The sequence below is a fragment of the Hesperophylax consimilis genome, chromosome 6 (genome assembly GCF_061612785.1).
Source record: "Hesperophylax consimilis isolate HC1 chromosome 6, BYU_Hcon_1.0, whole genome shotgun sequence".
NCBI classification, from domain to species: Eukaryota; Metazoa; Arthropoda; class Insecta; order Trichoptera; family Limnephilidae; genus Hesperophylax; species Hesperophylax consimilis.
This window is the reverse complement of record NC_142841.1, coordinates 24,062,766-24,079,374: the sequence shown is the minus strand read 5'-3', so window position 1 is coordinate 24,079,374 and position 16,609 is coordinate 24,062,766. Positions and strand designations below refer to the sequence as shown.

Genomic DNA, 16,609 nt, shown 5'->3' with positions numbered 1-16,609 from the left:
ACCTTCACGCCAGAATAAAGAAAACCAGGTCTCTTCACCAATTTCAGAATTGCCCCAATCTCAAACACCTCCAGGATAAACTACTTTACTGAGTGTAGAAGGGGAAAACCATAACATCCCTTTATCACGAATCTAGTCGCGAAAATGTGACACGCAAGGTCCTAAGTTACGTGCCACCTCCAGAAAACGTTGTAACTCCCACGCCGTCGGGGATTTACATCCCTTTCTAGGTCAATACATAGATAACACACGACAATCTTGTCGACATTTTGCCTGCTTATTAACGATAGGTTGTGTGCCTACCCATTCAGCCAATTATCATGTGAGATATATGTAAGGTCTACTCGAAATGCCAAATTTGGGATGAGGACTGTCTGTATTTTAATATTTGGTTCCAGTATTTATTTTATGAGGTTACTAGCATCCTCGTGTATTAGGTATGGGTAACTTCTACTGAATACCTATCCTCTCAGGTAAGGTATAAACGGATAATTGGTTTGATTTTTTGCATTTAATTTAAAGAGGCTGCCTACCTCTCGAAAGATACCTGTTGAGAAAAGTTGTTCGGTTGGTAGTTTTATTTCGGAGATTACCATCTCCCTCTTTCGACTTTAGATTTGTTTTTGTGCATCCCAATTCGTAACTTAGAAAGTCAAATAATAGATGAAAAGTATTAAATTTTGTTCCGTCTGGTTGCATCCGATCGCTTTCAATTTGGGACGGCATACGCTAGCAAAACTTCCCCTTTGACTGACTGTACTCCGCGCCTCTCGGCCTATATATGAAAAGGTCGTTGACTCGTCTCTCGCTCACAGCTGATTGACAATGCGTCTAGCGTATCCCTTCTTATGGGAAGATTATTTGGGTTGCAGGCGTTGCAAACTCGGTTCCTGTACCTCGGTTGTATCCTATTTTTTCAAAAGGTCCTCTGAAATTTAATAAATAATATAAAAAAACTCACCCTGTTAGTCACCTCCAAATCCTCGTGTGAAACTTACCTGGTTACACTATATAGCTAAATCACTTTAATTTTCGACCTCCTCCCTACGCTTATAAAAGGGTAATTAAATATTCCTGTAAATAAAATTGTACCTCCCTAATCTGTTAGGATTCGAACCCACAGTTAATAATCTATTTGATTCTCTGGTTTTCGGTCTCCGTGGATAGAATGCCATCTCGCCAAATCAATAACTTAGCCCGATTAAACACTTCCTGCCTTTAAGTACATTCACTCTATTTTAAAACGCAATCAATATTTTTATTATTTTCATGTTTTTAAGACAAGCAATCTAGTTCGAACTGTATACGAAATCACGTTTAAATCAACACAACTTTATAACACAATCGCGATTGCACAACACCTGGCGCCCCTGAGGTGGGTTTTTACAAAACGGCGCTCTACAAATTATCCAATTATTATTATTGTCATTATTATTAATTGTTTTCCCACTGAGTCGAATCACTTTCACTTCACACAAACACCGGATCAATAATCTTTCACTTTAATTCAATATTCCGCAATATTCTCTAATACCATTTGAATTCAATAATTAACTGCAATTTCAAACAACACTTCTGATTTGTATCCCTTTCTCGGGGCTGTCAATCCACCCAAGTTCCAAACTCGACTGTCCTCCGGTCTCTCCTTTCCCGTGGGAATCTGTTTACTCAAGGCCTGTCTGTCAATAAATCTTCCGTCGTTGTTTAAACAAAAAATTTTTAGAGCACGTTATTTTATTATTTATCGTTTATTTTTGTGGATGTCCAAAACATCACAATATATAACTCATCCCGTGCAATTTCGATGCATGTGCGGGAGGGCCTTGAAGGCAACTGAATTTCCCACCACTTTGGTCATGCGTATGGTGGAAATCGTTTAGGAATACTAATTTACAATGTTAGCGCTATAATATTCACACATTGGCACTCGTTAACGGTGAATTTAAACAGTTTCGCGAGATTCTCAACAATTGACAATTGCTTGTCCTTTGATACAATCGAGATGACTTTGGTAACGCTGTCTGAACAGTATTATTTATTCAGTTATTTTACAAATGTAACTTAGGAGAGTAAATTAATTGCAGTAGGCACATTTATTAATTTGCTATTCATGTACAGTGGTGCCTCACACAACGAACTTAATTCGTTCCAGGAGCAAGTTCGTTATGCGAAAAGTTCGTTATGTGAAACGCGTTTTCCCATAACAATACATGTTAAAAAAAATAATTCGTTCTGTAGCATAAAATATGGTAAGATGACATAAAAAAAAGATAAATTTTTTGTTATTATTTTTATTTAGATACATCTAAAAACATAATGAAAAAAACACACATTTTTTAATTTTAAGAAATAATCGAATCTTGCACATCTTCATCCATTTTCCGCCGATGGTGCGCAAAAGAGAAATCACCTTCCTGCTTTTTTTAGAACCCATCATATAAAAAAAATGTTGAGTTTATCTTAAAAGGACGACTGCCGTGATACGTGTGCGATTTAATTCGTAATGAAGAACGATTGCTGCGATACGTGCGTAAGTTAAGCGTACTACGCAGTGACTAACGAGTCTAACGACTGCCTGCGCGGGAGGATGCAATTAATCGGCAGTGATCGTAGAAGATCGGGCGACTTCGTTGTGTGAAGCGAAGTTCGTTGTGTGAAGCGAAGTTCGTTGTATGAATCGTGAAATGAACGAAAAGGAAGTTCGTTGTGTGCAGCATTCGCTGTGCGAGGCGTTCGTTGTGTGAGGCACCACTGTATTTAGGTACATTTTAAAAGTGAAATGCACTGCTGGCAATTTCAGTCACGAGCCTCCTCTGTCCCCGACCCAAATAGGACAAGGGGAAGAAGACGAAAGATGAGATGAGATGAAATGTTTGATCCTCACCTGCAGCCCCGTGCATTGGTCAGCCAGCTTCCTGATGCGATCTAGCACTACGTCGACGATCTCCTTCCCGATAGTGTAATGTCCACGAGCGTAGTTATTGGCAGCATCCTCCTTTCCGGTGATAAGCTGCTCCGGATGAAACAACTGGCGGTAGGTGCCAGTGCGAACCTCGTCTGGATGCACAAATAAAAATATTTAGTTTCAGTAAGATGTGATATTGTAGATTTTTTTAGTTTAATAAGAAGATAATAGTGATTAATGTAAACGAAATATGATACAGAACAAGACACAGAAGGAAGACAGAGATTTTGAGTTCGATTACCAATTGAGATTAGTTGTTAATTAAACAAACATATTATGGCGCCTTGCTCTGTATTTTTTTAAATAAATCTATTGGAATTTGACATTTGTTTTCAGTAATGAATGAGTGCATGTCTTGGAAGCGGAAATTAACCCACTTCCCGAGATCCGATCGAGCTGAAACTCGGTAGATAGGCTCGTTGTTGATGACAATGCATTATATCTTTTGGTGGCAATCACGCATACACACGCAGAGATATACGCATTTCTTTGATTTGGATTTCTGAGTTAATATACGAAATAAATGCTGGTCCTACCCAATCGGGATTTGTCTCAGTTGTTAGCGCGGTTAACTCCAGTTCCTGAAGGTTCAATCCTCAGTGACAGAAAAAAATATATATTAATAAAAATAGATGTATTATAGTTAGTATAGTTAAAAAAACTATGTTTTCCACTGGTTTAAAGTGATAATTAATTTACCAACTAATAATACAACAGCAAACTATTTATCTGCTTTATTCTCGTAGTCGATATTTTACGGGTTGAAAATGGTAATTAATTTACTAACTAATAATAAAACAGCAAATTATTTATCTGTTTTTTTCTCGTGGTTGAGATTTTACGTCGGTAAATCACTTCGTAAAACATAGAGAAAAACTTTTGTATCATACAACTTTCAGAACCTTTCAAGGTTATTTATACCTTCAATAGTATTTTCACTTATGTTTTATGCGTTCGGCTGCCTAAATGGTTCAGCCTGCCTCTCTTTGAGAAATGTTTGGGTCGATAACCCAGTCTGGCGGTATTGCTGGCGTTACAGTCAGTGGAGGCCTGTGATTTGGTCACTGACCGGTGACGACTGAGTATCTACTAACTGCTTATTGGCCACTGTGCTGCGATAATTGATTATCTAGACGGGTTCTACGGTCTACGTCTCCTTATTCCTTGAAACTATTTGGTCTAAGAATTATGCCTAACCCTTATCTCGTCCAAGGTTCCCCCCTTAATTTGAAATTCACTTGGGCTAAATATAGGAAGAAATTTCCTGCTTAGTGCTATCATCTACCTCGTGGTTTTTAAGGGTTTGGTTACTGTTTCGATAGCTCTTGAAATATTCTTTATAAAATATAGAATAACGAAAAGGGAACGAAATGGAACTATGAGAGGATGCCATCAGAATAATGAAAGTCCTACATTGGTCCTGGTGTTCACAATGTTCCCTCTTTCTGCCAGCACGTAAAAAAACTCCACGGTGTATTGCACTTAACCCGGAATTGCAACCTAAAAACCTGTTATCAGAGGCGGTGCAGAAATTGTACTGGAAGTACTTCCCGTCTCCTGGTGATAAGGTTACAGGACGAGAAGATAGGGAATAATTATTCGTAATAACAATTGGTTATATGCCCGAACATATAGATTATTTAAAAATCAGCTTCATTGAAAATGTCCAAAGTTGGATGCCAAAAAACGCTTGTAGAAGGGTCTGTGTGTGTAAGAAATAACTGCATATAGCTTTGATAGAATCATATTTAAAATACAGGGTTCTCCAATAAGAGGTGTTATTTTGAATAGCCCGCTATTTCGGTAGATGTTACTTTTAAAACGGTCATTTTTTTACATTTGACAAGTAGAAACTACAATACACGCTTCAACAACGTATTGAAATTATTAAAATTCACTTGAGTGAATTAAATTCAAATCATCTTGAGTGATGAGGCCCATTTCCACCTCGGTGGCTTCGTCAACAAGCAAAATGAGGCTGGAGCAACAGTTACGGTGAATGGATTGCGCTATCGAGAGATGATTAATGGTTTTTTATGGCCGGAATTGGATGGTATTGATCTGGACAATGTTTACTTTCAACAAGACGGCGCTACGTGCCACACAAGCAACGAAACCATTGATCTTTTACGATTAAATATCAAAAACACCTCTTTTTGGAAAACCCTGTATATGAGGCCTGTGTATTCTAAAACCATTTATGATCGTGTGAGAAATGTGCAGATTCGCAAAGAATGCATGGCTGATTTAAGTGTAATGAGTAAGATTAAGAATGGTAAGCTTAGATGGTTTGGGCGTGTAGAGCGAATGGACAAAGAAATAATATATTAGGTATAACGCGAATTTGAATGCTAGCAGAAGTCGGGGACGCCCGTTAAAGACAGTGTACGTATGAGGGCGAATGAAGCAAGGAGTGCGTGCCAAAACCGAGTTGTTTGGCGGTCCATCTTTTCTGCTTACCCCTGCGGAAACGGCGTTTAAAATCGAAGTATAAGTATAAGTGGATATACTAAAAACTGTTTGTTGAGTTCTGTGAAAGTTATGTAAACCATTCGAGTCATTTATATATACGTTTACCATATTATTTACTAATAATACCATTTCTCAAAAGATTAATTAGAAAACATATGAAACTGCTTACTGTGGTTTAAATCCAATGAATCCACCCAGATTATACCAAAAATCGCTCGAGTGGAAAGTCTGTTACTATCCAAGTACCTACCGTGAGGCAACCGGCTCATGAAGAAATAACAACAGAACTTGAATTGTATCTTTGAATGTTCAAATGAAATGTTCAAATGCTGTGAAACAATCCGTCCTAGACCGCACAGAAAATGATTAAAGCAGAACTTGAAGGATTGAAGGCAAAGGACCGCAGCCAGTGAATATCATTTGCGTAGGAGGCCAAATTCCAACTCCACACCAGCAGACTGCAGACTTACCGACGACAGTAGGCTCTAGGTCCACGAAGACCGCTCTGGGCACGTGCTTGCCGGCGCCGGTCTCGCTGAAGAATGTGTTGAAGGAGTCATCTCCCCCGCCCAGCGTCTTGTCTGATGGCATCTGTCCGTCGGGCTGGATTCCGTGCTCCAGGCAGTACAGCTCCCAGCAGGCATTGCCGATCTGGACGCCGGCCTGTCCGATGTGTACGGAGATACATTCCCTCTGAAATAAGTAATAATATTGTAAACAGATTGATATTATCTGATGTTTCCAATGAAGGTGAAATACCTGGCTATTCAGGTCTGGCTAAAGCCATTTCAAGCAACGTTTCGCTTCTGAATGTTGGTCTTTCAACAGGGCGATACTAAGGACGGGTTGTTTCGGAGAATTTTAACAATTCTCCAAATTTCAAAGTTCATTTTCTAGTTCTGTGAAAGATTTTTTCAAGTTCTGTCAAGCAACTAGCCCTTTCTTTTATTCTCATCACTAAACCCTCCTTTGTTTTATTCTCATCACTAAACCATTTAAAATACACAATAAAGTTTGTTATCCGCTTCGAGTTATATTATTTATCAAATAATATATGCACAGTACTGCCATGTTTGTAAAATATAATGCTGTGGAGAACAATAACTATATTTACTGATAATCAAGTTTTAATACAAATAGAACCACACAGAAAAATTCCTCACCATTTACAAAACAAACTTCATCAAATATAAACAATTGAATTTTTTCAAACACATGTTTGTATAAAAATACAACTATACTCAAGTTTTCCAATGGAAATCGGGGTGTTGATTATGTTAATACTAATAAATGTTTTATTATCTTTTTTGTAACAAATGGAGATAATGTTATCCTCTCTGGGATCTCCCATGCTGAGGATTTCATTTACATAATATTAAAATTTGTAGTATGAATAATATGAAGTAATAATTATAAATATGTTGTGTAGTGTTTTTTTCTGAAATAATTTTAAATATATATTATTAAGTGGTGTTTTTAGTGCAGTTGTGTGGTTTCAGTTTCAGTCTGTATTTGGTGTAAGTATATTTTCTATTACCTACTTATATCAATATGTTTTGTATCAAGGTTTTTTTCAGATTTAAATGTTAAATATTGTTGTGATTTTTTGATGGGAGTGGGATTTTGTTGTAAAGTTTAGTACCAAACTGTAGGTTTTTTTTCCATTTGAAGAAATTTAATTTTTTTCCTTTGTTGATACAATTTTTTAAAACTTTAAATAAATTTAAACGAAATTTCGAAGCCTCAGTTTTACCAGAAAGTTATATTAAATTGAGGAATATGTTATTTCTAAGTAATAAATTACTTGTTAACCCTTTCACACCCGCATTATTGTTTCCACACATATAAAATATGTAATGCTTGATAATACCTCAGAAAATTATTTGAAAATTTTTGGAATTGAATTTTTTTTTTTAATTTTTCTTTTTTAATTTGGATTAACATTGGGCGTCAGAGGGTATTTTTTAAACAGTAACGTAAAATAAACATAAAACAAAAGTACTACAAATAACTGTTTCATGTCAAAAATGCACATTGACAATGTAGTGATAATCTCTAAGGTACAAACAAATAACATTTTAACTAAAATTCATTCATAAATAAAGAAATAATCTAAGATAATAAATCTTTAAAAATTCGCCATACTAGTCGAAAACATGTCCGTCACTACCAGTGTTAATTTGAATGAACATTGAAATTCATTTACAATATTCTGGGAAATGACTGTGATCAGTGAATTAAATTGATGTTATTATTATAGAACACATCTTAATGCGTTAAAATATTTGTAATTCGAGTATAAAATATTGATATCTCACCTTAAATTAAGTAATCAATGACGGCAGAAATTCGATGAAACTCACAATAAGCAGATGTCAAGATATTTATCGTTGTTGTGGCGGGAATAAGAATTTCAACGGAGCGGAAAAAATAGACGCCACAGAAAAGACTACAAACTATAAGAAAACGAAAACGTGGCTTTTCTAAATCGCTACAGTTACGGTAAAAAAATTCACAAAGTTCGTGTTAATTTGAATTAACATTGGGGCTGAAAGGGTTAACACGATAAGTTTTTTTTATTTTATTTTTTTTATTCTAGATAAAAGAAAATTACATTTTCACTTATTTAACTAGAAATAACATATATATTACACATAAATATATAACACACCGATATTATTCACTTTCATTGTTTTGTTGATTGAGCATAAAACTGAACAATTTTTTTTTAAATGTACCTATACTTTTTTCATTTTTAATTTCGTCTGGGAGGCAATTATATATGTTGCTTCCCTCGTAACCAATGGATTGCTTGCCATAATGAGTATATATGGTATTTAAATGTATTTTATCGTGTTGCCGTGTAAAGTGTGTGTGTACTTGGAATAAGTATAAGTATATATAAGTTGCGTTAAATTATTGTCCAATAGAGGGAAACCTATTTAAAATCCTATCCTTTTATAGAAGCCAGAAACTGTAGGTAAAATTATTTCAGAATTCTGTGTAATCTACGTAACTAGCTGAAGTGTACCGGCGTTGGTCGGTGACTTATAAATGGTTTGGAGTAAAGTTTTGAAGTTATTTATTTATTTATTTTACGCCTATTAAGGCTTATACATACATATATAACAATATTTAAGAAATTATACTCGTAAATAGTGCAGGAAATGACTGTTTAAAACGCATATATAAATAAAAATATTGTTGAATTTGATCCACACAGTATGCAGGTACAAAATATAAAAATAAAAAAACCAAAATATTTTTTTTCTTTCAGCCGACAAAATACGGTTAACGTGCAAAATACTGTAATACTGTCAATTTAAATATCTTTATCAATATATTCCCCTACTTGATGAAAAAAACTTCAATAAGATATGCTTATATAATGAAATTGATGTACTAAGTATATCAACAACATCGTAGTATTTGTTACCAACTGTTGAATCCGTCGCATAGGAGTGTGATATTGGGACGTTGATATAGAATTGCTACAATAATATGGTAGGTACTGTCTTGTAACTGACCTGCTTGGAGTATGAAAAGAGATTACATAATTATAATAAATCAGGGTTTAGTTGTGAGGCTTTTTAGAGATATAAAATTTCGTGGTACATTATTTTGATGTATCTTATAAGGTTTAGCCAGCGTTAGCAATTTAAGCGCCTGTAAATATATATTTTGACGACTTGATTACAAAACATCGACTTTCTTCAACTTTCTATAAATATAACATGCGTGTATTATATATATATATATATATATATAAACCTTTCGGTGAGTGATAGAGAAAACTATATCAAAATCCTATGCGTAGCTTAGATGGACTAAGCGCACAAACAGACGGGGAAAGCGACATTATTTTATACTATTTTACTATGTAATACTAAAACATACCCGTGAAAAATCAAGAGATGCTGAAAATTTATGTAAAGAACACATCAGAACAAGGACTCAAATAAACACTACCATAAATCTATTTAGCTATTAGTTTAGTAAATAAGGTTTTCTTGAAAATGAAAAATGCGCAGACCTTTGAAAAATTACGAAATCCGACTTTATTTGCTATAATTAACCCTAAGAAATTTGAACAAAATAAATACAAATTTTAAATACTGAATTTATTATTAAAATAAGTTTCTGGTAAAAAAAACAATAGTAGGTACCAAAAAAATGACAGAATAAATGAATACCAAAGAAATCTGTTTGCAATCACTATAACTTTGTGGTTATCAATTATAAATAAAAGAAACAATATTACTTTGTTTAAACCATTAGATTATTTTGGTTTCGGAATAACCGTACCTTCCTCAGAGTAAAATATATATTAAGATAACTTAACGTATAAAAAAAACATTGTAGTCCAAAGAAAGTATTACTGATTCAATTATTATATTATTGCCTACTTTATCGATTATCAATTAGTTACAATTTTGAAAATGACACTTAAATTCAAAGTTCTAGAATTCATCGAACCAGAGTTAGCGAATTAATAAGTCAATATATTTAATTACTAGTCTGAAGATAATTCCGTCAAATATACATACCTAATTTCAGGGTGGCTCTTTTTACCGATAAAATTCAACTTTTTTATTATTTTGTAGAAATTTCAATTGCACTAAGATTTTCACCGTTCTTTTAGTTAGTCGGGGTACCTACCTTAACCTAACCTTAAAGTAAGCTAACCTAACCTGACCTAGCCTTACCTGCCGCTCCTAATCTTCAAATCTGCACACATCTGTAGTAAATGTCTGTATAGGTCTCATTAACTTCGAGCAGGTAGAATTCTTATGCGAAATTAACTTGTTTTATTTTATTTAAATATTTGTTCAGAATAAAGGTACCTATAGACGTTACATTAGAAGTTCTTACGTTAGTGTTATGATTAGTAGCCTTCGTAAATAAGTCTGGATAATAAATTTGTTAACAGCTCATTGGCCAATGGCCATACTACATTGCGAGCAAAATATTATTTTGTTATGATAAATAACCCTCTTTGTTCGTGAAGGAATTCGAATGATGTCCGAACTGTCTCGGCTGCCTTATTCAGATACGGGACGATGCATTTTAACTAAACCAATTGGCAACTTAACCATATTGATGTAGTTATTATAACCCAGACAGAATATTTGTATCTTGTTTCACAACAAGTAGACACGAATGTGAATTGGAAAAAAACACTGGCTCGTTTGGTATCTAAATTGGATGCTTTTAAAGTTTTATTATTGATTGCTAACTTGTTTACATTAACTTCACACTGGAAGTTCACCTTCCTACGTATTGGAATTCAAAAGTAACAGAACGGTACATTGAAGGGTTCCATGATAACTCAACACGGTGACAATTCAACACACTTTTTAAAAGTGATATAAAGTCATTAGAAACGATGAAATTTTTTTTTTTAACCTAACCTAACCTAACCTAACCTAAACTAACCTAACCTAACCTACTTAACCCAGTTCATAAAGTTTTTGTTTCATCACTTTTCATGACTTTATATAACTTTTTAAAGATGTGATGAATTATCATTGTGATGATTTATCCGGTCACCACATTGAAGATCTTGGCTAAATCCGAAATTAAAATGTCCACATTGCCACATTAGAAATGCCTAACTTTTGACTAAATCAATTTTATTTGCAGTAGCTAGAATTCACCGTAAATTTCAAAAAGTAATTGAAAAGGAAATACTTTCCGGTGTTAAATTGTAAAAAAATAATCTTTTCAATCTATTGTTATGTAGCGACGTTGTGTTGTAACCATTCCTCTATGTTAGTAACAAATGGCGTCGAATATTTAGCATTTTCATTTATAGTCTGGCAGCCATTCGATCAACTTGAGGCAGTTGCCAGAATTTTCCTGATCAGATATAGGTAGGCAGCTTGTCTAGCCTATGACAGGGTTGTAAAACCTTTAATCATATCCCAGACAAATAAAATTAAACCTGAACACAGGCCTTAGACATCTCCTTGCAACCGAAGGTGATTTAGGAAGAGTGATGATGCAGGTAAAACTGGCGTCTTCTCCACACACCTGCCTCTGCCGCAGAGTGAAACTGATCGTGCAGCGAAGCGCTCGTCGATCAAGATGGCGATACTGGGCCCAATAGCACTGTGGGTGATTCAACACTAGCCGACCTGATATCATTAGGGACAATTTGTCTACTTACGCGGTGATCAAGGAAACCAGCTAGGATGTTCCCAGTGATCCAACCACTAACCCGATATTGCCTCTAATTCCAGGGAGGCAATATCTGACTGTAAAATTTTCAAGGAATTTCAGTTTACTATTTTCAAAAATAGATTTCCGATCCCTGGCCCAGTATAAGGCTGTATTGTGACTGTGTACCGTCTGGGCGCCAGACAACCACCTCCTTCCACCCTTCCACCCCCCATCAGACGGACGTTTCGAATAACTGCAGGCATAAAAAGGAAAAAGCTACCGGAGAAATGTTGACTCATGGTTCATGGCTCATGGCTTATTCCCTACGACTCTCTTAAAGTCACCTCTAGATTATTATTTTCAGTGTATTGGCAATTGTATTAGTATGATAAGATTTCAAAATACAAGTACAAAGCTGTCAATACAATAAAAAGCGTATTCTACAAAAAAAAATTGCTGTTATTTATTTACAAACAAAAGAGTTTAGTAACATTAATGAATAAGTATTGTGTTTTGATTATTTTAGATTCCTGTAAGTTATTGAAAGTTTTATGTAGTAAACGTGTTTAGTATATTTTATGGTTATATGTTTTTTAAAGAAATGTACAAAATGACTGAATATTTCAACAATAACTCGTAGATTCCAACAATAACTGTTTTCAGCCAAATATAAATTAGTGTTTTACGACCTTTGATTGAGTAGGTACTTTTCTGATATCTATAATTCAAGTCTGCTATCGATTTACCTCGAATCTTCCCTAAATTACGCTTGATCCACCCCACTCGGAAAGTGGTCAATAGAAACGCAAAAATACAATTCATTATTAACCTCGAGTATGTACCAATAAAGCTCAACAGCACAGCTATATTAAAGTAGGTACCTATCTATATCCATAAAATTATCACAGGCTTTCATTTCATTTTTAACATTTCACACATTTCAATCGCGAGTTATGAAGTTTTTTTTTCGCCGCTGCTCATCTCACTATGGAATTCCTGTGTCGAGATGAGCAGCTTCACAGTTATATTTAATCAAACAATTAAAGTAGATAATACATACATAGATGGATTATATTGTAAATGGGGTTTCTAAGGTGATTTATGACAGAAGCTACGATATGGGTAATCCAAAATCAACACTCTCAGCTATTATGAAATTATTGACCATTTTCTTGAATAGATTTAACGAACCTATAGTTTGTTTTATATTTTAATTGAGCATATTATTGATGAGTTAATTATCTAACTATCAAATTAAAACCAGACGCCATATTAAGTTTTTTTTTTAATTTCGAGGAACAGCCGGTTAGTAATATTTAGAAAACTATTGACATAAAAATATCAATTTTTTAACTTTTTCGGGATGAGGGATGAGTAGGTAAAATATTAATCAGTTCAGAGCCGGATTTACGTTCTATTGAAATATATTTTATTCTTTCTTTTAGCATCCTCATTTTGTTTTCATTTTAATTCTCTTCAACAGACCGAAATATTTCTCACTGAACAATGAAATTTCATTATTTTTTTAATGATAAACTAATGTTTATAAGACAAGATTTTTATGCACAGCACAAAGGATAATAAATTATTATAAGCAATAAATAGTCGCCTGTAATATCAATACAAATTGAAAATATATCCCGAGTAAAAATAAATAGTAATATTTGACAAGTCAAAATATTTTACGAACAAATGTAGATATAATATGTCTCGACGCCATCTAGTGGGAAATTTAGAACTAACAAAGCCTTTCCTACAAAAATAAAGTAGTTTGTTTACAGGCGAAAAAATATAATAAGCGGTAATTGTTGATTGAAGCACATATTGAATTATTTGTCGTGTTGGAAATAAGCCGACGTGGCTCAGGGGTCTAGAGCGTCTGACCGGACATCAGAAGGCGCGGGTTCAATTCCCGTCGGCTGCATTTATTTTTAGTCGGGAGATATTTTCAATTTGTATTGATATTACAGGCGAAGAATTATTGCTTATAATTATTTATTAATGAAATTTCAATTTAAAAACATCCAGACTTTCGCGAAACAACACAGATCTTTTGTTTTTCACAGAAAAAAAATAGATTTCGAAAAAAAACATACTCAGAAATGCGAGGGAATTCGGTATAGTTTAAATGTTAACATTTTTTATTTATGTTTTCAATAGGCGCCAAATGCACGTTACTCCAGGCCCCATTTGGTTCAAGACCGGACTGACTAATGCCCTGATAATGTGCACATTGTGATTAAAAGAGCTCTCCACTATATATTTTTTTATCGCCAGTGACAGCATCAAAAGAGTGTCTCCAATGCTATAAAATAACGTTTTTATTCCCAATTCAAACATTAAACATGTCCTTATTGCGCCCTCTTAGATTGTGAGCCCCTTGGCTGTAACTTCTTCGGTTTATCTGTAAATCCGGCCTTGGACCGGGTAGTTAGTTGGGTAGATTGTTTTGTTTGGCAAACTAAATTAAATATTCATGGTAGCCGGACGGAAGGGAAAAAAGTCTCTCCTTGTAATTTCTTCTTATTTGGATATTTACAGCTTTGGTTAGCTTTTCGTATGTTAATGTCGATTGTAATATGCGACAGAAAAACACGGAAAATGTGTTATATTAACACATATAAGATATCAAGTTTTTTTACCGCAAATATTTCAGTATACCATAGATGTATGCCTTATAGGAAGGTACATGTTTTTTATACTATTTATAGAAGTATGCCTTATAGGTAGGTACATGTTTTCTATATTTATTTATGGATATTTTGTGCTGCTAACAACCATGACCAGCCTTGGGTAATTGCGGATGCTATGAGACGAGGGAAAGCAAAAAGCATAGATAGAGATCTAGTCACTAAACACTGCTAAAGCATTTTCATGCAACGTAAAGTTTCGAATGGTGTTCTCTGATATTTGATCTCGACTGGCTTTGAACTCACAACCTTCAGAACCACAACAGGTTTCTATACTATTCATTTTCAGTAGTAATAAAATAACTTGCTTTTGCAAATTAATATAAAATAAATAATTAATTAAATTATTTTTCCAATAATAAGGTTAACCCCTCCCCACAGCATCCCCGCAAATGATACCGGCCTCAAGTGCGTAGATAATGTTTTAGCTGGTGAGCTGCATACAAAACAAATCTACTCCCTGTTGAAATTGTACTATGTGTAATTATAAAAATAATATTTAAAAAACCAAGAGATTATCCAACACACCTAATTTTTTAAGAATTTAAAGTATTATAATTTAATGATCTAGTCCAAAAACACATAATAACTTAAATAATAAAAAATAAAAAAAATAACAGCAATAGAAAATGATAAACACATACTAAAAGCAATTAAAGTGATGAACAAAATTATGAAACTTTCTTTTTAATTAATTATAAATTTTAATATTCATAATTACAAACACTAAATATTCTTCATCTTGATGCTCACCAATCTTCTAGACACAAGCGCCAGCTTCTATAGAAGAGGAACATTAAAAAAATCAAAAGCAGTGAAAACTAATTGTATGAATTATTTTTGTTAACATTATTGATTATACTCTTTAAATTAATTAAAAAAAAATAAAATTGATATATAAGGAACAAATTTATTGAGCACAAAAAAGTGCAACACACAGATACGTACCTACCTATATACTTGTGCCCCTTCGTTGCACCTACCCACAATGTTCATGTAGGTACTACCTACGATTTGCCAGGGGGTGTGCGAATTACGCCACTGATAATATGCTGAACAGAACAGAGATAAGATAAGGTTGAAGAATAGTTGAGGCGTAATTATTACCATAAACCATGCATAAACAGTAATCGTCTGCTGTTGTTGTTGGCATTCGACTATCCAACGGAGAAGTGGGTAAACCGCTGCCATCTTCAATAATTATCATAGTAAATTCATAAGAGGTTACTGTAATGAAAATTTTGGCGGAAAACAGAGAAATAGTGATGTAATATATACTACATATGGAAATTTAACAGAATGTATGATATCATTCGAATCAATTATCGTAATATGCTTTAGTTTTGAAGTTTTTGCAGTTATACAGATGAAGCCTCGTTCTTGTGTTACTGAAATCAACTCCTAGAGACTCCATTGTTATTTTTTGTAAATATCGAAAAGAATGTGACCTTACTGGATTATATATAAACAAAGTATTCCACATCCCACACTCAAAAACTAACTACACACAACATTCCATTTTTCAGAAGGTCATGCACAAAATACAATATGTAATATATTTTCAATTTGTCCTTAGTTCAATTTACTAAATGCATATTGGAAAAATTTAATCTAATGTTAATTACGTACCCTATCCCCCTGCTGTTTGTAAGATATAATTATAAATTAGGTCAAGTTTTTCTTTGTAAGTAAATCTTAATTTTTTTAAGTAAGGTTTTGTAGGTTCAAATATTACAAAAGGAAAATTGTAAAGCAATATCTAGAAGAAATATACAACACAAGCGTTATTCTTTGTTACGTTGCAGTATCGTATCTATATTCTTCCTTCCAGTGTCAATAATCCATTTCTTAGTACTTATATTGAAGTCGGTTATTTTTAATAGTTTTTTAATTCAACAGGGATGATATTAAATAATTTTGTAGATAAATATTGGATATTTCTTTGTGCGAATGTCGTGTAATTGTTGTAGGTTGGTGGAATGTATGTTGTATTGAGGTCTAATGAGGATCTTTTGAATCGACCCGAGTTGGTATGTGCAAAAATATCCTGGTTTTTTAATGCGTAAGGATATCTTTTGAATATACCTAATTGTTTCAGAGACATTAAATTCTTAATGCGTTAGGATATCTTTTGAATATACCTAATTGTTTCAGAGACATTAAATTCTTAATGCGTAAGGATATCTTTTGAATATACCTAATTGTTTCAGAGACATTAAATTCTTAATGCGTAAGGATATCTTTTGAACATACCTAATTGTTTCAGAGACATTAAATTCTTAATGCGTAAGGATATCTTTTGAATATACCTAATTGTTTC

General features: G+C 33.8%; 1 protein-coding gene across 1 annotated transcript in view; it reads right to left on the bottom strand.

Annotated features, from left to right (window-relative positions):
• The window catches only part of LOC149423111 (tubulin alpha-3 chain), a 36,353-nt gene that overhangs the window by 11,858 nt on the left and 7,886 nt on the right, over positions 1-16,609 (bottom strand). The window contains exons 2-3 of the mRNA XM_089632478.1: positions 5,908-6,130; positions 2,885-3,057 (exon numbers count right to left, since the gene is read on the bottom strand). Of these exons, the coding sequence (XP_089488604.1) occupies positions 2,885-3,057; positions 5,908-6,130 (396 nt within the window). The remainder of the gene's footprint in view (positions 1-2,884; positions 3,058-5,907; positions 6,131-16,609) is intronic.